Source organism: Phoca vitulina, unplaced genomic scaffold, assembly GCF_004348235.1.
Source record: "Phoca vitulina isolate PV1807 unplaced genomic scaffold, GSC_HSeal_1.0 scaffold15, whole genome shotgun sequence".
Classification (NCBI taxonomy): Eukaryota; Metazoa; Chordata; class Mammalia; order Carnivora; family Phocidae; genus Phoca; species Phoca vitulina.
Window position 1 is genome coordinate 33,151,629 of NW_022589718.1, and position 21,718 is coordinate 33,173,346.

At 36.3% G+C, this 21,718-nt stretch overlaps 1 protein-coding gene across 9 annotated transcripts in view; it reads right to left on the reverse strand.

The window, feature by feature from the left end:
- The window catches only part of WDR17 (WD repeat domain 17), a 104,684-nt gene that overhangs the window by 38,800 nt on the left and 44,166 nt on the right, over window positions 1–21,718 (reverse strand). For all 9 annotated transcript variants that reach the window (XM_032413702.1, XM_032413698.1, XM_032413697.1 and 6 more), the window contains 12 exons: window positions 20,970–21,056; window positions 15,702–15,866; window positions 13,389–13,591; window positions 12,270–12,419; window positions 12,052–12,182; window positions 11,627–11,752; window positions 10,447–10,602; window positions 7,291–7,355; window positions 4,711–4,843; window positions 3,837–3,928; window positions 2,190–2,289; window positions 1,228–1,367 (listed from right to left, as the gene is read on the reverse strand). In XM_032413702.1, the coding sequence (XP_032269593.1) occupies window positions 1,228–1,367; window positions 2,190–2,289; window positions 3,837–3,928; window positions 4,711–4,843; window positions 7,291–7,355; window positions 10,447–10,602; window positions 11,627–11,752; window positions 12,052–12,182; window positions 12,270–12,419; window positions 13,389–13,591; window positions 15,702–15,866; window positions 20,970–21,056 (1,548 nt within the window). The remainder of the gene's footprint in view (window positions 1–1,227; window positions 1,368–2,189; window positions 2,290–3,836; window positions 3,929–4,710; window positions 4,844–7,290; window positions 7,356–10,446; window positions 10,603–11,626; window positions 11,753–12,051; window positions 12,183–12,269; window positions 12,420–13,388; window positions 13,592–15,701; window positions 15,867–20,969; window positions 21,057–21,718) is intronic.

A 21,718-nucleotide genomic window follows, 5' to 3' on the forward strand; every position in this document is an offset into this window, starting at 1 on the left:
AAGTGGGGCCTTTGGGAGGTGATTAGATCCTGAGGGCTGAGCCCTCATGAATGGGATTAGTGCTCTCATAAACTAGCTAGCTCCTTCCACAAGTGAGCAGAGCAAGAAGATGGCCAGTGATGACCCAGGAAGCCAGCTCTCATCAGACACCAAATCTTCCAGCATCTTGATCTTAGCCTTCTCAGCCTCCAGAACTGTGAGAAACAAATTTCTGTTGTTTATAAGCCACCCAGTCTGGGACATTTTGTTGTAGCAGTCTGAACTAAGACAGTAGCTAAGTGCAAACTTTGCAGCCAGTTTATGTAACCTTGAATCTTGGCTCTAACACTGACTGAGGCCTGAGGCAAATCAATATCAACAGCATAGTATCTAGTGAGTTATTACATGTAAAGTGCTTAAAACAGTACATGGCATACAGTAAGCAGCGTAGAAGGGTTAGTTAGCTGTCCTTATTATTATTATCTGTAGAATTCAAAAGTGGAGTCTGTCTAGCTCCATTGTAAGAGTGGTATGTATGTGCATGGGGCATAAGGTGGGAAGAGGTGCAAGACCTGAGAAACAAGTTCACTTAGAAACTCCTTGAGGTTCTAAGTACTTGGGGAAAGAGAAGATAAAAGTCTAAAATCGCCTTTATTCAATAACCACCTATTGACTGTCAGCATCGTCTCTCTCCTGAGTGGCTCCATAAGGAAGGACTGCCTGCCCTGAGATCAGGGCGCTGCAGAAGGGAACGAGAACTGCTGCGACAGGGCCTTCCCCGGGTCAATTTCTTAGCATGCTGCTCAGGTTTGGGGAAATGGCCTGTTCCAAGTCTCCGGCTAAACCACGTTATTACTCTCCATTAGAAAAGTGACTTTATTTTCCAAACCTTAAACTAAGACACAAGATCCGACAAGAATGAGGGCAGAGAGGTAGAATTTAAAACGTGGAAATGTGTGGTCCTGATTCTCTTAAGAAGCACACATTTATTCTCATGTTTTGTGTGCTTAAACGATCATGGAGTTCCATCTGCCCTGCGTCAGAATGGGTCGTGGAAGATTTCCTTATATAACCAGGGTAGTTCTCACTGTTACTTCCTTGTCATAGCATGGTTTCCTCCCACAATCTGCTTTTATTTTAAAAAAAGGAGATGCTGCATTCTCCCAACACACATCAAATGCAACTTATGATATTTAAAAAACGTATTCCATCACTATAGAATCATTCTTTGAATTTAGAAAATCTTACCATGTTGGAGTCATCATGCATTTTCTTGCCAACAATTCCAGGGCATAGTGGGTGGCGGGTGCTGCAGCGTCCCCCAGCACTGTGCCCACACACACGGCCAACTCTAGCTCATTCCCACGGATCAGGTATGCCATAGCAAGCTTGCTCAATAAGAAAATAATTCCTTCAGTTTCACAGATGCTGGGTTGGATCATCATTCCCCACCAAACTCATAAAGTAGATAAAGTAGTACTAACCTATAATCAATCATTCTTATAAAATATTGAATGTCATATTCCTATAAAGTACTTATATAAGTATAAATGCAATTTCCAGGTGGAAAACTTGTGATAAAAGGACATACAGGAAATTTTTATAAGGTCAGAATTTAAGTTTAAAAGCCTTAGTAATATTTTTGTAATTAATTAATAACAGTCTTTCTGCCATATCCTCAACATGTCCTTCAATCTATCACAAAACAATGTAAATTCTTAAAAGCTTTTTCAATAGTGTACAATGGTTACCAATTATCCCTTAACTATACTATATCTAAGGATACATGCAAAATAGAATCCATCTTTATTTCACATTCTTATTAGATTAGTGGGTCAAATGGAAAATACCTTAAAAACAATCTGTGAAGAATATACTAAAGTATACTTAAAAATAAGTGCTTTCAAAAGTCAGGTATTCCGAGGCCCAGTCCAGAGATTTTTCCCTTTACCACATTACTGCTTCTCACATAGGATGAAATACCTAAAGTAAGGCTGTTACAAACCTGTATCTTGTGATAAAAATAAATAAATTGAAAAAAAAAAAAAAAGATCTCATAGTCTCTAGAGTTTATGTGTGCTCAGGAGGCGTGGAAGCTCAGGCTTAGAAAGCATGTACAATCAGATCTCACAGAGAAGTTGCCATATTTTTCCAAACACCATGACACATCTTAAGAGCCCTTCATCCACACACACCACCGTGAGCCGTACCTCAGTGTTATCCACAGCCAGCTGGCAACATGCCGCGAGCACGGCACGGCCGTCCTGAAAATACCACTCAGCCAGTTCTTCACTGACTTTGCGCAGGAGCCTAGAAAAGAAAATAGTATACATTCTCTATAAACACAAAGATTCCACCATAAAAGGGGCTATTGCCCTTTCATAATAACAAGCTGATTAAAGGATAAAATCGGATTTAATTTGATCTCTTTGATTCAAGTATAAAGACCGATTTTTGGTAAAAAAAAAAAAAAATCAGGAAAGCAGGCTTGGCAGACAAACTGATAAGTGGGCTCCCCTCCCGCACAAATGTCAGAAGAAAAGCCTGACTTTCAAAATTTACCATCCTACACTGAATCATTTATAACTCAGCTATAGGGACAGTCAACCTTAGAAGAGTTATAGGTTGAACTGTAACTTTTCAGAATTTAGGTGGTGACACAAAATACGGGTAGTGTATGTTCAAGTTTAGAAATGAGAGAGAATAGGGGCGCCTGGGTGGCTCAGTCAGTTAAGCATCTGCCTTCGGCTCAGGTCATGATCCCAGGGTCCTGGGATCGAGTCCCAAATCGGGCTCTCTGCTCAGCGGGGAGCCTGCTTCTCCCTCTGCTGCTCCCCCTGCTTGTGCTCTCTCGCTCTCTGACAAATAAATAAAATCTTAAAAAAAAAAAAGGAAGAAAGAAAGAAAGAAATGGCAGAGAATAGCAGTGAAGAACCAGGAAGGAGTATGTTGGTCGCAATACATTATTTGCTTAACATTGTATGACTCTTTTTTACTTTAAAAGTTTAAATATCCAATTTTCTAGAGCAATAATTGGAGCCAATAGATGTGGCACAGGAAAGTAGATTATTAAATTTTACAAAGGTCAAAGGCTGAAGAATTCTAACTTCCATTTCTTTTAAAAACATATGTATCTGGATTTCTTCTTTAAAAGGAGCCTAATTTTATTCCCAACACTAATTCTGGGGGCTTGGGATTATGAACAATGAACAATTATCTACACTGACTTTACAGTGAAACATTAATAAACAGCACACCTGTATTTTCACGGCCCCTCCTTCCTTAAACAGGTTTGATCAGTTTTTAAGTATTTAAGTACTTAGGGGCTTTATTTGCAACCTATCTACTGAAATGCATTTTGCCTCTCTGGAAGCGACACAAAAGTTGCGTGGGCTGCATGTCCATCTCCGTGCCTGAGGTTGCCCTGTTCACGTAGGGAGGGGCTGAGATGGCGCAGGACTGTGGTGAAACGAGGCCAGCCAAGCCCTCTGTATGCAGAGAAAGATGAACTGCATGGCTCTCAAAACCTCCTACAGGGAAGCCAAACATTAAAATATGACCCCACGGGGTGCCTGGGTGGCTCCGTCGTTAAGCATCTGCCTTTGGCTCAGGTCATGATCCCAGGGTCCTGGGATCGAGCCCCGCATCAGGCTCTCTGCTCAGCGGGAAGCCTGCTTCTCCCTCTCCCACTCCCCTTGCTTGTGTTCCCTCTCTCGCTGTGTCTCTCTCTGTCAAATAAATAAATAAAATCTTTAAAAAAATAAAATAAAATAAAATAAAATAAAATAAAATAAAATAAAATAAAATAAAATAAAATAAAATAAAATATGACCCCACGCAAAGATTAAAATGCTCACTCTTTAAAGTCTTCCTTGTAGATATCATCAGAAGATGAAGACCCTTTTGGCGTAGAAACATGTAAGGTCTGCATGTTTCCCTCACAAGCAGCCTGGAATTTAATGAAATCTTTAATTAATTTTTAGCTAATTGTTGATAGCTGACCAATTTCAGAATATTATTTTGATCGAAGTACAGCTGACCCTTGAACAACATGGGTTTGAACTGCGTGGGTCCACTTACATGCAGACTTTTTTTTTTTTTTTCCAATAAATACAGTACAATCCTGTAAATGTATTTTCTCTTCCTTATGATTTTGTTAATAACGTTTCTTCCCCTAGCTTACTTTATTGTAATAATACAGTATACAATACATATACAAAACATATGTCAATCGACTATGTTTTCAGTAAAGCTTCTGGTCAACAGTAGGCTATCAGTAGGTAAGTTTTGGGAGAGTCAAAAGTTGTATGTGGATTTCTGACTGGGTGGGGGTTCAATACCCCTAACCTCTGTGTTGTTCAAGGATCAACTGCTCACTCAAATCGTGTTTGAAATCTATACAATTTGGAGATACCCTTAGAATTTGGAAAAAAAAAGGTGAACTCCCTTTGTATCTACAAGTACATGGCTACTAGAAAAAGCTGCTCAACCACATCTGCCATTCATCAGCACACGGAAGTTCAGACTTCAGGGCTGCTTGTAGGTCTAAAGTACATTCGGTGTGACCAGACTGTGTGACTGCAACGTGGACAGAGACGGCTGGGAGGTGGGCAAAAGCCAAGCTGTCTAGGACTCTGGATCATGTGAAGGCCCGTGTGGTCAGTCAACACCACCTTCCTCCCACACACCCACCCACCAGGGCATGGAGCTGGTGTGGTTACATCGTCCTACCTGTGCAACAAGCAGAGCTTCTTTAAGCTGACCTCTCGACATAAAAAAGTTGACCAATTTTTTCACATCACCAATGGCAATGCAGTATGGAACGACATCATCCTTATCTTCCTGGATTAATTGATCTGCTCTCCTAATAAAATAAGAACAATTTCTTTTATAATATACTAATTTCAAGGTTCTAGGTTGGACTGAGATTTTCTGAAATATCTGAAATATCTAAAACATTCCAATATTCAAAATATGCGGTAGAGTTCATAAGCCCTTTTGCACATCACTTTTCTAAAAGCCTCAGGTTTTATAATCAAATCAGATATGGAAGACAAAAGTTTTCTGGAATAATAAATACAATAGATACTTGCTTTCTCTTAGAACACTACATATTTTCATATTTTTAAATGCCACAGAACATTTTAGGTCTTAAAATGAATGTAGCTTATCTATTAAAATGAGCAATATATTTTCTGAAAATAAGTTGTAAACTAGATATGCGTGATGGGTTATCCACTTCAACTGCATTAATAAATACACAGGCATCTGCTTCATTAAAGACAGTAGAATTTTAAATGTTTTAGTGATCACAACAATGAATGGAGAGCTTCTAAATATAAGTAGCTTAAAATCATTACAAAAGACAACATAAGAGTATAAGAATTGATAATAAAATACAGAATATTATGAGTGCCCCAAGCAAGGTAGTTTAAAAAAATAATGCTCCAGATATGTGAGGGGAAAACAGGATCCTGATCTTGGAGATGATGAAGGGTATAAGTATGTCTGCCCTGTCTCTCTCTGTATCCTGTCTTTCTCTTTTCCTAACTAAGTCCCAGGGAGTTTCCCAATGATCAACCAAATTAATTCAACTCTTACAGTTTCGTTGAAAATTAATCTGGTCTATTTAACTTATGCTGGCATTTGCATTAAACTACATTAACTGCCAATCTTTGGGTAGGTGTAGCAGACAGATTTTGTTTGCCCAGCTCACTGTTAACAGTCTCCCACTCACAGGGTCACTGGCGTTCTCCCCAACGACTGTTTTAACCACGTGACCCTGATTTCCTTGTTGGAGGAATAACATCCCCTTCTAGGAACCAGGGCTCAGATACTGTCAGTTGTGGCATTGTGGGGAGACCATTTTCTGGCCACCAGAGAAAATCAGGTGCTGGTTTCCCAAAATAAATGAAATAGTTTTTGCTGAGGTTGAAACAAAATTGTTTTGTGAAATAAACATCATCTGTTAACTTGACCTTATTAAGATTTCAGTGGGAGGGATAACATTCACAGCTGTGCAGTACAGGAACTTGGAATTATTTGGGATTCTTAGGACTTAAGATGGGGAGCCTACAGTGGGGGGGCTGGAGCCAGCCCGTTGATAAACTTACCACTGGGAAAGCAGGCGCTGGGGAACAGTCTACTTTCCCATGGCAGATATGTTTGTTAACCTTTTGCATTTCATGTTTAGCCTCTGACAGATTTTTATTTGTACATGTGAGCTGCAGTTGATTTTGTTTCTAAATCATGTCTCATGAAAGAAAGTCAAAACTTTCTGATGCCAGAAGCAAGGCAATTACTCGTTAAATAGTACTCTACAGGCTTTAGCACAGAGACTGGCACAAAGTGAACACTAACTAAATACATATTCACCGAATGAATAGAATAGAACAGAAAACAGTCTTATGTTGTGAGTTGAAATGTGTCTGCCCAAAAGATATGCTGAAGTAGGAAGCCATGATATCTATAGGTGTAACCTTATTTGGAATTACGGTCTCAGCCAATGTAATCAGTTAAGATGGAGTCATACTGGTTTAGGGTAGACCCTAAATCTAATATGACTGGTATTCACAAAGAAAAATGGAAATGCGAACACAGAGACACACAGGGAATAACACCCCGTGAAAACAAAGCAGGTGTTGGAGTGATGCATCCATGAGTCAGTAAATGCCAAGCATTGCCAGTAACCACCAGAAGCTGGGGAGAAGCATGGAACTGAGTGTTTCTCAGAGCCTTCAGTAGGAACCAATCTGTCCGGCAACCTGATATTGGACCGCTAGCCTCCAGGGCTGTGAGAGAATGAATATCTGTTGTTCTAAGCCAACCAGTTGATGGTACTTTGTTGCAGCAGCCGTAAGACTAATATATCTCAGAAAGTCTTCTCAGTCATCAGTTCCTCCTTTATATTCATGGACAGGAGATGACAGGGACTAGTGTCCAGAGAGAATTTCTGAGATTATTTATAGAATAAGTATTCTGTGAACTTTTGGTAACCGTCAGAAAATCTTACCACTTATATTTCAATAGCAATATATTAACCAATAAGTATGTTTACTGATCTGTCCGTCCCTCCACTGACATAGGAAAATCTGCCCTCCACTGTCTCTTTCAGATGTCAGGTCAAATATAAGAACACCAAAATGACCGGTAACCGATTCATTTAATTCACTGTATTAGTAGACATAAAATTCAGCTATTTTTAAAGACAACATAACAGTAAAAACAATCTCAAAAGCTGCTATCGTATTTATATACTGCTTCCATTTTAACATATTTTAAAACATGTATTTGGACACAGACTCTTTTTACCTCTGCATCAACTTCTTCCAGTATTTCACAGACACCCCTGGTGCAACTGACAAGGCTTTGTCCCACTAGAACAGAAAAAAAGAAAGGCAACAACAGGTCTATTTTGATTGCACTAACTCTTTTTTTTTTTTTTAAAGATATTATTTATTTATTTGAAAGAGAGAGAGTGTGAGAGAGAGCACAAGCCAGGGGAGGGGCAGAGGGAGAAACAGACTCCCAGCTAAGCAGGGAGCCCAACTCGGGACTCGATCCCAGGACTCCTGACCTGATCATGACCTGAGCTGAAGGCAGACGCTTAACCGACTCAGCCACCCAGGTGCCCGATTGCACTAACTCTTAATGGACTTTTTTTTTTTTTTTAATGAACTCACATGTATAATATGAGTTTCTAGTGTGTTTTTAGAGTGTTTGGATTTCCAGGAATATTTTTGTATTCTATCTGATGCATTCCACAGAGTATAAATATACATTTTAAAATAAAGTAAGATATATAAATTGTATTATTTAGCATGGAAAATCCCAAACCTAGAGGGCAGGGGGCAGAGTGAGGGAAGGAGAAGAGTAGTAACTAAAGTATGTAGTTTGAAAAATATATTAACTCATCTTCTGACACAACCTCAGAATAATCTGTTCTATGGTAATCTATGTTCTATGTTCAAAATAATACATACTGAAATTTTTACTACACTGTCACTTCTGTTTAACAAATAAGACGTTTATTTCTATTTTTATTCTTTCCTTGTTTTTTATAAACTTTATTTCTTGTCACTTCTTCCTTTATAGTTGATAATACCGATCTTCACATTTTAAAAATTAGACTATTATTAAAGAAGATCATTGTTCAGTCAAGGCAAATGGACAATTATATGGAAATATAGATTTCACTGAACTCATGCCTAGAAGGGAAATGAAGGTAAAGTATTCTGAAATATCACAACATGAATCTAAGCTTCATTTTAATTAAGGCTCTCCCAAACAGAATTCTATTGCAATTAAGGCTAGAAAATTGGTAATTAGCCTGAAAATAAGGGGTTAAATTTTAAATAGGTAACTTTTGTTTTGTTTCGTTTTTATTTAAATTCCAGTTAACATACAGTGTAATATTAGTGTTGGGTGTACAAAATGGGTAATTTTTAATACTATATTATTTGTAGTCATGTTACCTTTTTTTAAAAAAGTAATCTAAAATATATTTTTAGGGAAATTTGCCTTTATTATAGTAGAGGCAAATGGAAGAAAGAAGTTAAAATGTTGGTTAAATTAACTTAGAAATCATCAAGATTTTTCTATAGAAACATGTCTTGTAGGTGAAAAGATTAAATGTTTTCCTAACCTCACAGTATTAATCTCAGAGGAACAGAAACTACGGAAGGAGGTGACCATGAACAATTACAAGGACATTCCTATTTCTCAAGGATTGTAAGCACAGTTCTTCGGATCATTAAGAACATTAATGAAACTGCACAACAACAAAATTCTTAAGCTCCAGAAGTAGATACTTTATTAAAGTATCTTTAATTAAATTTGAATTAAATATAGCTTAGAAATATATATACCCAGATATAAAACTGAGGAAGATGAAGAATTAGTATTCTGTCAAAATTTATTATTCTTTTTCTCCTTGACTAGATATTCTAATAGAGCCTTGTTAAAAGGGTAACTTTTAAGACACCTCAACTTCTTCAGAGTAAAATTTTTATATTGCTCCTAAACCCTTTATAGTTTGCAATACCTTAAAAAAATTTTTTTTAGGGCGCCTGGGTGGCTCAGTTGGTTAAGCGACTGCCTTCGGCTCAGGTCATGATCCTGGAGTCCCTGGATCGAGTCCCACATCGGGCTCCCTGCTCGGCAGGGAGTCTGCTTCTCCCTCTGACCCTCCCCCCTCTCATGTGCTCTCTCTCATTCTCTCTCTCTCTCAAATAAATAAATAAAATCTTTAAAAAAAAAAAAATTTTTTTTAAATTTCTTTAGAGTGAGAGAGAGAGGGAGTGCACGCACAAGCGCAATGGAGGTGGGCGGGGCAGAGGCGGAGGGAGAGAGAGGATCTTAAGTAGGCTCCATGCCCAGCACAGAGCCAGACTTGGGGCTTGATCTCATGATCCCGAGATCATGACCTGAGCCAAAATCAAGAGTCAGACGCTTAACCAACTGAGCCACCCACGCACCCCTTCCTTTTCAGTAACATTTTTAAATAACATTTTGTCTTAGGTCAAGCAGTAATTCATTATTTGCCTCTAGTGTATGAGGGAATAAAAAGGTGAGTTAAATTTAATTTTGATGTATTTTAATGTAACTTTATTGCTTAGTTTTACTTTATATTATTTATTAGTACACTTAATAGCATGCTTTGTAATTATAAAATTAACTTAGAGCTTTTCAAAATGATCAACTATGAAATGAGTCCATGCCATTCTAATTTTTTTTTTTTTTTTGGAGGGGTGGGAGAATTTTTCTTGAGCTAAAATGGCTGTTAATAAAAATGAAAAGCTTCATAAATTTGCACAAAATGAATACATTCAAGTAACCAGCACCCAGATCAAGAAACAGAAGCTCCTTCTCCCTTTTGTTCTATTTTATTTACCACCCACTTTTCAAAAGAACCACTATCTTGAATTTTAATAGGATAGATTCATCTTAACCTCTTTTGAAAACTCTGTTTTGTTGAATCAGTCCTCTAAACAATCAAGATGTGCCTTAGAAGCATCTTTCACCAGATGATCCTCAATGAAACCCTTCTTCTGGCCAGTGTGGGGTTTAGTCACGACAAACAGTATTAGCAAGGGGAGTGCACCGTGTGCCACTCAGCCAACATGGATATTTACGGGGTATCAAAGAGCCTACCCTAGGGCAGTGATTCTCAAACTTTAGCATGCATGTGAATAACGTGGAGGGCTTGTAAAAGCACAGATCATTGGGCTACATCCCCGGGGTTTCTGATTCTGTTAGGTGTGGGGCGGGACATGCATGTCTAACACGTTCCCAAGTAACGCTGATGCTGCTAGTCCAGGTGATCTCACTTTGAGAAGTACTGCTCAGATATACACCTGATACCAGACCAGCAGAGAAGCAAAAGATCTGGAAAAAGAGAAGCTTAATATTTAGCATTTCACCAAGACTTGGAATACTTTGTTAAACTCACTGATTTTAGCACTTTACCTCTCCAAGTTCAACCATCAGTTCACAGTATCTCTGAATTTGTCCTAATCTCAAATGTATGTCAGCAGCTTCCTTCAGCCTTTCCTCTTTAGTGGGGACACCAATACCACCACCAAATTTAGACATCTTGACTGTTGTCAATTCTTGGGCTTCAGACTGGTTAAAAAGAAAATAAAATTTTCTAAATTTTGTTATACAAGAGCTGGTGATAACAGATGATTATAAAAGCATTACAGGGGCATGTATTTTAAAAAGCACGTAGCACTGGAAATTAAATATTCTAAAAAATCAATACTTTTTCTCTATAAAATATGATACCTCTTCCACTATAATATATTGGTGTGGGTGCAGGGTAAAGAGTGGATGTGTCTGGTGTGGGCAGGGAGAGGCTAAACCCCATTGTCCTTAAAACTCACCAGGTGTTGTGGTTCTATAGACGTTCAGGGGCCAAAAGGTCATGAGAGATAAAGTGATATATAACTAGTGAAAAAATGTACAAAAGTCTGGAATAAAAATAAAAAATGACAGGCTCACTCTAACTAGCTCCTGTACCGGCAGGAGGTAAGAGCTGTTGTCCTCAGGTGGTGGTGTGACTACAGAAAGTCCTCCTTTATGAAAATAACTGTTTCGTATGACCCTCAAATCCACATCTCTGGCCCAGTTCTCACGCTCTAACAGCTAAGTTAACCATGGTATTTCACTGCAAATGTAAGAGCTACTTCGTCTTTCTGGTCCCAGCACTGGCGTGTTGGTACTGGGTATCACTCCAGGCACAAGGTCACTGATGATTTTGAAATGAAATCCATTAAGAGTTCTAACATGGCCAGTTTTAATAAAACATATCCCAAAATACAGTCTATCAGGCCCTTGAGACTAAAGTCAGAGTGGTCCACATGTCACAGTCATCTGGAAATAGGGTAAAGCATTTCAAGAAGTTCCAAGTGACCTTTGAAGAAATTCATGAGATTCGACCTATGGGACCCAAGGCTGCCTTAATCTGGTCTCAGACAATTCAGACTCTCATGATCGGTTTTCACTGAAGATTTATCTCCTCAGTGTTCACTTACTTCAGGCTACTCACTCTAATTCTATAAATTTTTCAAAAAATTCTTGTATTTCAACAGTGAAAAGGCAAAAATAATTTCTGCTTGAGGACATGATCCTTGCCTACTTTACTTACCGTTCTAAATTTAATCAGATGCTTCAAATGCATTATTCCTTTACAGTAGTTCTGAGGAAGCAGGCTGTCGTCCTGCCCTCTGATCACAGCAACTAAGTTCCACAAATTGTCACTGCCACCTGGAGGCTAAAAGGTTGGTACAGAATAACCAAAGATATAATAATGCATTCAAAACCCCACAGAATTTTGCATTTTCAAAAATATGATGCAGGCATATCTAAGTTGAAAAATTAACCAAATAATAACAATACTTGATCTCATTTATTGTTTCTGGTTTCCATTTGCTTTCTTACTCTGCACCAACTATGCTCAGAGGGACCAGCTGAGTTGGGATGATACATGTAAATATGGGATAATGGTAAGACTTGCAAGGATTCATTCTGACTACAGGGAAAATGTTCACATTTAACTCCTGTAATACTCACGGATAAACATTCCGAAAACCATCTTAGTTTTTTTGCTCGAGGATTCCCAGTTAGTTTCTCTATTTCGTGTTTAATATCTCTTGATACTTTACCACACAATAGAGGAGGAGTGCCTTGTGCTATGGCATGATCTAAAGAACAGACATAATTCAGTGAGAAAGGATTGCTTGTAAGATATTATTTAAAAATAAAATCTAATAGATGCTTATTTTCAATACCAGTGTTCCCGATAATTTCTTCCCAAGATCTGTCTGCCAGAATATTTATTTGTAGAGGAGTGATTAAAGGTGTTAACGACCAGAGTCTCACTGTAGAATCTCGGGAGCAAGAGGCCATAGTGAAGGGGCGGCTCGGATGACATGTTAAACCTGAGGGAAAAAAGAAACCCATTTCAACTAAAGTAAACATTGAAAAATATTACTTATCTATGCGTACCTCATAAAACTACAGAATTTAAGTTATATAGAAGTGTTTTGAAATAGCATTTCTATTTCGGCTGAAAATGATACAAGAATATATTATTTAGCATATTCTATAAATACAAATACAAAATTGAATAATGATTAGCAAATGGTCCTGGGTGAAAACGTTGAAACTACATTTCAGTTGGTTCAGCAGCAAGCACACTGTCACAGCAATGGAGTCATGGTAACCTGTGAGGTAATGGATGGACAGAGGTTCTAAGTACAAGAAGAAAGAGAGTTGGGACCTTCCAGTTTAGAACATCCAGAAAAAGGATTCTCTCCCACACTCAGCCCCTCTGCCTCAACTGAAAGGCCATTGAGGTAAAGTATATGGACACAAGTGCCTAGAGTGGGGTGACTTTCTCTAAGGAACCATTTTCGTCTTCTTAATTCACCACTTAGGGCCACTGAGGTTTGGGTCTATAAATGAAAGTGACATGCAAAATGCAAGAACCCTGAGTCCTATACCCAGCTTAACTGTATTTAAAGACTTACTATTATATTAAAAAGCAAAACATTTTCCTAAATATCCAAGAGTAGAGATACAGGAATGGCTAGAGAAGTTATATCTACTTTATCACTGATATCCTGTTTTCCAACGTCCTTCTGGAGTGATGGTGAAGGAAGGGAGACAAATCCAAGCCACATGTGTGTGTGTGCGTGTGCACACAGAAACACAAATAATTTCTCATGACATTTTGGATTATCTTCTGTGTATTCTGATATTTCAATAATAAACAAGTACAGTTTTAATAAGAAAATGTTATTTTACAATGAAACACTGTAAGCTTTCTTAAAAAAACATTGTATTTCTCAGAGATGATAAACTTCATTAATACAGCAAAATTTAAAAGTGCATGAAAAACACTTTACCATATACATCTGCACCATGGTCATAAACAGTATCCAAACACGTTCCTTCTCGAGTGTCCCATACTTTTATAGTGTAGTCCCAGCTGCCAGATATGAGTAGATACGGAATCTCAGTATTCCACATTAATCCCCTCACAGGTGCAGTATGGCCACTAAGAATGTTTATGCAAGCATCTTGAGTATAATCCCAGATTCGAACAGAACTGAAAACAGAATATTACATATATAAAACCTTTCAAGTTATAATTTGTCTAAAGTACTGACACATTTTTAGTGGAGCACAATTATTTCTCAGTAAATTGAAAAAGGATTTTAAGTTTCAAGGTATGTTACAATTCTTTTCTTTATAGCAGATGAAAATGAAAAACTAGGCTAGAGCTAGCCTATTTCAATATTTTGTTTCCCTACTTTAACTGGTCCTTTCCTACTGATCCTAAAGCTACTATTTCACAGTTTATAGACTTAAAAAATTTCTTTCTTAAAGTGAAATATCCAGAACAATAAAGCCAAAAATATTACTAATAATATGGATATAATAATTTAACAACACTCACATTATTCGTAAATCATGAAAATATAGCATGTATGATGATGGGTATTATATGAAAAATCAATTCATCTTTATGCTCCTATCACAGAGCAGATCATTCCTGCATGTTTTGGTCAATAAAATAAGTTGGCTGATTATTTTATAGTTATTCTAAAATCAAGTACAAAATTTAAATATAACTGGATTCATGATATTACTTGAATCTACCAATTGTACAAAGTAGAAATGTTATTGAAATAAAATTTGAACTCAGAATCAATTTAAGACCTCCAAATGCCAACTTAATTCATAATAATTTTTAGTTGCAGATTTATATCAACCTGACAATGCCAAAATATTAATACTTCAAAGGTTATATTACACTATAAAGGAGATACATTATATATTTTTTTATTTCTTTAAGGCATATTTATTTCTGCTTTCTATGAAGACTCACTTCTTTTTCCCCTTATCCTGGTACCTGTGTCCAGGCATATCACAACCTAATTTTGTGCTAAATCCTTATGTTAGCATTGAAGTTATTTTGGTTAATATCATGCTTTCATAAATAAGCTAATGTTAAAGTGAGATGTATCAAAATACTTTAATGTTATCATAAGAGATACTAGAACGGGAGTTCTTGCTTTATGACATAATTTAGATTAGGCAAACATCAGGCTAACATCATAATTATTTTTTGTAGTCAAGCACAAGAAAAGCTTTATCTATCCATCACTGTACAAAAGCATTATTTAAAGGTGCTAGACAGCATGCTATCATCTATATAGTCATATAAAGGGACCAACAACCAGAATTACAAAAGACTTTCAAGTTCTATCACCATAATTAAGTAAAATGCTTACTGCTATCTTTCTGACAAATATTTCTTAGACAATGGTTGAAGATTATACTTTTTTTGATGTAGCAATAGAATTTAGACACTGAGGTCTATGTTAAGAGACAAAAAATCTCTAAGTCAACTCATTCACTTGGACACGATAACCTTACTATAAGTAACATTTCCAGTGATAACCCACAGAAATCTCACAATTGCTTTTCTCAGGAAATTTGGATGGATGCCAAAATTTCAAGATGAAAATAATCAATTATTCAATATTAAACTTGTGGCTACTGTATAGTATGATTTCTATCTGCATAAAGTAAGATTTTTCTTACCTAAATTTATCTCATATTCAAATAGGGACCAAACTATGCAAAATCTATCCTGTTTGAATATAAAATAGAGACAAGATTTCAGTAACTTTTTCACAAACCCAGAAAAAAAATGTTAAATCACTCTCATTTCTAAATAAATTCTCTTCATGCTAAAAATACATGATCATCTTCTTGTTTTCTATTCTTAATGGAAACAGAGTACAGCTGTTTTCCATATTAAATATCAGGACATTACTAAAAATAAACTCTTCTCTATATTTTACAGAGATTTGTTTGTTTCAAGTCTTTTTTCCCTTTCCAATCTGATCCTTTTGAAATTTTTGTTTCTGTTAACTCTGTTGCTAATAAGATAGAAATAAGCATCCATAATAAGCAAAACAAGTAAGGAAATAGAAATCATGAATATGATAATAACATAAGCATGGCAAAATTTAATTTACTATGGTTAAATGCAATTAGGTAATTGTTAACTGCTTATACATCCTTGTTTTATGTACATATTTAAAATATTTCCACCCATAAGTTGGATCATATAAATACATACATTTCTAGAAGATTATAAGCTTATGATTTTAAGGACTAAAAAATTAGAATCCAAAAATACGTACCCATCATCAGAACCACTACAAAGAATTCCTTCGCTCAGAGGAGACCATTTAACATGGAACACTTTTGCAGTATGTCCACTAAATACTTTCAGTGGTTGATCAGAGCTGGTGGCCACGTAATAGACACGAACATTTTTATCTTCACAGCCAGTGGCTATCATGTCTCTGAAACATCATCAATGGCAAATTAAAACATGAAAAAAATTGATATTATTTGTTATGATAATTTTAAAATGTACACAGTTCTAATTTTTAAAACTACGATTTTTTGCTTCCTTAATGAAGTTAGACCTAAAACTCACAGAAGTAAAACCATTATTCCCAGAAACTGCCTTAGTGCAAAGAATTTCTTTATATTCTCCTTTAGTCAGTTGAATTTTTAGTTTTTAATCTTAGATCAGAGATAATGCAATTCATATTTCTCTAAGTTCTTTTTAAAAATGTCCAGATTCATAACTTCTTGAATATTTCTCAGATCTTTACATTTCACAACTGTTGGGTCTTAACAAGGGTCCCCAATGGTGAGCGATTGAGATTTGCTTCCTTTCTGGTAAGCAAATTATTAATCACTACATGCCCTGACCACTGGTAAATTTTTCTGTGGCATGAGCACAAATTGCAGAGCTTCCCCTGAAGGATGCTGGAAAATCTCCCCATAGACCAGGGTTGTCCCATCTGACAGAAAGTCACAGTCTTGGTTTCCTAATTGTCTCTGGTGGTTGCACCAGCTTGAGATAGATGCTTTAACTGTTTGTTCCAGCTAAGGATCCTCTGTAACTAAAATATGTGGATATGATCTTTTAATAATCTTTGTTTGTTATTCTCAAGCGAGTGAGAGTAAACTAAGCAACCATTAATATCTATTTACATCCTCGTGGTCATACTTGGAACACTGTTCCGAATGAAGTTAGGATGACTAGGAAAGAACTGTGGAAATCATGCCCGAAGTCTCCCTTCCAGAATGTAACTCCCTATGTTTAACAATCATACAAACAGCCCTCATGCTCTAAATGGAAGTTACACATTTTGGCCCAACTGTTTCCTCAAACTTCAAATTGCTAATTTTTGTCATGTGGGTTATAATACTTGCATTTATTTAAGCCCACATGCATAAATACACCAGTTTGCAAACTGGCATGCCAATCTGCATGTTATTACATCTGCCTAAGTCCCACTGACAAATGGGCCAGTCTCTACATGTGGGAAAATACACTTTGCATAATGCAAATATTTACATGTATACATGAGTATGTTTTTATATATGTGTATATGGACACATGAATGTAAAATCTTAAAAATTAAATAATAAACATTCAAGGAATGTACATATAGATATCCAAATTATAAATTCAGAGATATCTTATGAATAAACTTTTGTAAGTTCAAGGTATTTTTCACATCTCTTAAGGGGCTACGTAAAATATGGATACTGCTATTCGAACATTTTTAAAAGGTTTTAAAAGGTTTTTAAAAATAAAAATGAAATTTATTAGGTATACTTGGTAGTAAGCATAAGAGTTAAGTATAAAAGACCTTTTTTTTAACCAACAAAACATATTGCATTAATATCTACTTTTTATTTCAACTGGTCAAATGCTTACTAACCTTACAGAACAGAGAAATAAGAATGTGGAACTGTTCTACTAATCAGATACAAGATAATTCTATCCATTTGTATACTGAAGAAATATTTTTTAAATTTCTACTTTCTTCTAGGCACAGAGAGGATTAGAAGCACAGTGTTTTGCTAAGAATATACTGCTAAAAATAGATAACACGGTTGCTGATCTCATGGACCTTACATTTTAGAGGGCGAGACAGCAAATTTCCAACTAAAATTTAATTATGGTTTTTAAAATTATATGTATTTATATTACTCATATGGTTAATCGTTATGTCAAGTAATTCATAGTTGATTTTTTTTCATCATGATAAGTGTACTCTTCAATATCCATCCCATATTTCCCCCATCTCTTCACCCACCTCCCTTCTGGTAACCATCAATCTGTTCTCTACAGTTAAGAATCTGTTTCTTGGTTTGTCTTTTTGTTTTTCTTTGCTCATTTGTTTTATTTCTCATATTCCACATATGAGTGAAATCGTATGGTAATTGTCTTTCTCTGACTTATTTTCCTTAGCGTTATACTGTCTAGCTCCATCCATGTTGTTGCAAATGGCAACATTTCATTCTTATGGTTGAATAATATTCCATTGTGTATTTATACATATATATACCACACCTTGATTATCTATTCATTTTAACATTTGCTCTTCCAACCCATTGAGCATGGAATGTCTTTCCATTTCTTTGTGTTCAATTTCTTTCATTAGTGTTTTATAGTTTTCGGAGTACAGGCCTTTCACCTCTTTGGTTAAGTTTATTCCTAGATATTTTAATTGTTTTTGGTGCAATTATAAATGGGATTGTTTTCTTAATTTCACTTTCTGATGCTTCATTATTAGTGTATAGAAATGCAACAGATTTCTGTACATTGATTTTGTATCCTGCAACTTTATAGTAGTTTTTTGGTGGAGTCTTTAGGGTTTCCTGTATAGAGTATCAGGTCATCTGCATATAGTGAGAGTTTTACTTCTTCCTTGCTAATTTGGATGCCTTTTATTTCATTATGTTGTCTGATTGCTGTAGCTAGGACTCCCAGTACTATGTTAACTAAGAGTGGTGAGAGTGGACATCCTTGTTTTGTTCTTGACCTTAGGGGAAAAGCTCTAAGCTTTGCACTATTGAGTACCATGTTGGCTGTGGGCTTTTCATATGAGGACTTTATTATGTTGAGATATGTTCCCTGTAGGCCTACTTTGCAGAGGGTTATCATGAATGGATATTGTACTTTGTAAATTTCATCGATTGAAATGATATGGTTTTTATCCTTCCTTATTGATGTGATGTATCACGTTGTCTTGCAAATATTGAACCAACCTTGCATCCTAGGAATAAATCCTACTTGAAGGTGGTGTGTAATTTTTTTAAATATATTGTTGGATTCAGTTTGCTAGTATTTTGTTAGGGACTTTTGCATCCATATTCATGAGAGATATTGGCATGTAGTTCTTTTTTTGTGGTGTCTTTATCTGGTTTTGGTATCAGGGTGACACTGGCTTCACAGAATGATTTTGGAAGGTTTCCTTCCTCTTGTATTTTTTAGAATAATTTGAGAACAATAGATATTAACTCTTTTTTAAATGGTAGAATTCACCTGTGAAGCTGTCTGGTCCTGGACTTTTGTTTCTTGGGTGTTCTTTGATTACTGATTCAATTTCATTGCTGGTGATTGGTCTGTTCAAATTTTCTATTTTTTCCTGCTTTAGTTTTGGTAGGTTATACGTTTCTTGGAATTTATCCATTTCTTGTAAGTTGCCCAATTTGTTGGCATACAGGTTTTCATAATATTCTGTTATAATTGTATTTCTGTGATATTGGCTGTTATTTCTCCTCTTCCATTCATTATTTTGTTTATTTGGGTCCTTTTTTTTTTAATGAGTCTTGTTAGAGGTTTAGCAATTTTGCTGATCTTTTCAAAGAACCCAATTCCTGGTTTCATTGATCTGTTCTATTGTTTTTGTTTTGTTTTGTTTTGTTTTGTTTTTTAGTTTCTATTTTCTTTCTTTCTTCCTTCCTTCCTCCCTCCCTTTTAAGATTTTATTTTTAAGTAATCTCTATACCCAACATGGGGCTAGAACTCACAACCCCTGAGATCAAGAGTCACATGTTCCACTAACTGAGCCAGGTAGGCACCCCTCTATCATTTATTTCTGCTCTAATCTTTATTAATTTTATTTGTTACGATTACTTTTATTATGTTAAGTGCTCCCAGGATATCATAGAAGAAATTTACCTAACATGGGGGTCAAGAAACACTTTTCTGTAGAAGTGATTTGGTGCAGAGAGCTGGAGTATAGGTGGGTGTTACCTATATACAATACAGAAGGGTTGTGCGGTGTGGGGTGTGGAACAGAATCCTAGATATAGGGAGACAGCATGAGGGAAAGCTTTGGTATGAAAATGAGCTGACTAGTTCAAGAAACTGAAAGCCAATGTGGCTGGAATACAAAGAACAAGGGGGAGCCAGGCTTGAAATGGCATGACTAAAACACACAGGAACCAGATTATACAAGGACTTCCCTGCTGGGCTCCTAAGATTTTGCATTTTACCCTACAATCAATGTAAGCAATGAAATGGTGCACTGAGATCTGGTTGTTAAATACTCTGACTTCAACATAAAGAAGGTAGGGCAGGGAGACAAGGAAGTGGTGACGAAGAATATGAATTCTGGAATTGATTTAGAAGGTTTTTGAGGAAGTCCAAAAGCAAACAAGTATTATTGGTTTATGGCAGGGGAAGGGAGTGGTTGGAAAAAGAATATTTAGATGGATGATATCACAGGAATTGATGGCCGACTGGAAATTGAAATAGACAGATGACAAGGTATAAGAGAAGAGGCCAAGGATTTTGGCTTCGGCAGCTTTGTTGTGAACATTATCAGGCCACTTAGATGGGGAATCCTGGGGGAGGAGCTGGGCATGAGCTCACTTTGCATAAAACCTCTAACAGTGTGTTATAAATTCTTCTGTATTACTGAAAAAAATACATAGATCCATCATTTTGTATGTGATTTGACTCAGAACACAAGTATAACAAGGTTTTAATATTTTAATATGTATATTTTCCACTTGCAATATGGAAGAGATAATTTCACATTATTTTCACAATATCTAAAGAAAGTTTGAATCTTTAAGTATAACTTACATAGCAGAAAGAGAGGTTTGAAATGCAAGATTCTTGGAAGTGCAGTGACTTGAAGGATCAGTTTTAGTGGGGGTTTGACTTGGATTGATTTTTAAATCTGAGCTGATTTTTACATGGTAAATACTAGGCTCATAAGCAAGGATGACCTTTCAAAACTATGTACATAAGTTCTACATTTTAGGAAATCATCCAATGTGAAGGCATTAGCATTGGGGGGGTGGGCAATGGAAAGTTGTGGCAGAATAATACCATTGGCAAGATTCCTTTAAGGAAAGGGCTATATACACTTCCATGGTAGAAGCCACATACAGATGAGACTAAATTTCCATTTATTAGTTAGTCCTATGCTTCTTCCTAAAGCATCAGCTAACATAAACAATTACAAGGCTAGACAACAAGAACATTAAATAGTGATGAGTATTACCTGTGAGAATAACATTAAATTTCATGCTCATTCAAAATCTCAGAAATTATAATTTATCTTTGGAAAAAAAATTCTTACTTGTTGTTTTGGCTCCAATCACAACCAAACACCGCAGCTGGATGTTTGTATTTGTGTAGCACTTTACCATCAATTGTTCGAATAATACTGAAATTAAGTATAATATGTTAACAGAAAAAACATTCTAAATACATTGTTCACAAAAACAAAGCCAGAATTGTATAATTCAAAAATAAGTTTTTTAGGATAGAAACCTTGTCTTCAAAGCACGGAGAACATTTAAAAGTACTGAGTAAATGATATTATCAATTATCAGTGAGTATATTTACATAAGACAGTATTAATTATGGCAATCCACTTAAATTAATTTGAAGGTGATAAATTTTGATTTAGAAACTACTCCTTATAGAATATTTTTAGGAAAAACATATATTTTTTTTAAGATTTTATTTATTTATGGGCGCCTGGGTGGCTCAGTTGGTTGAGCGACTGCCTTCGGCTCAGGTCATGATCCTGGAGTCCCGGGATCGAGTCCCGCATCGGGCTCCCTGCTCAGCAGGGAGTCTGCTTCTCCCTCTGACCCTCCCCCTCTCCTGCTCTCTGTCTCCCATTCTCTCTCTCAAATAAATAAATAAAATCTTTAAAAAAAAAAAAAAGATTTTATTTATTTATTTGACAGAGAAAGAGAGAGAGAGAGAGAGCACAAGCAGGGGGAGTAGCAAGCAGAGGGAGAGGGAGAAACAGGCTACCAGCTGAGCAAGGAGCTGGACGTGGGGCTCGATGCCAGGACTCTGGGATAATGACCTGAG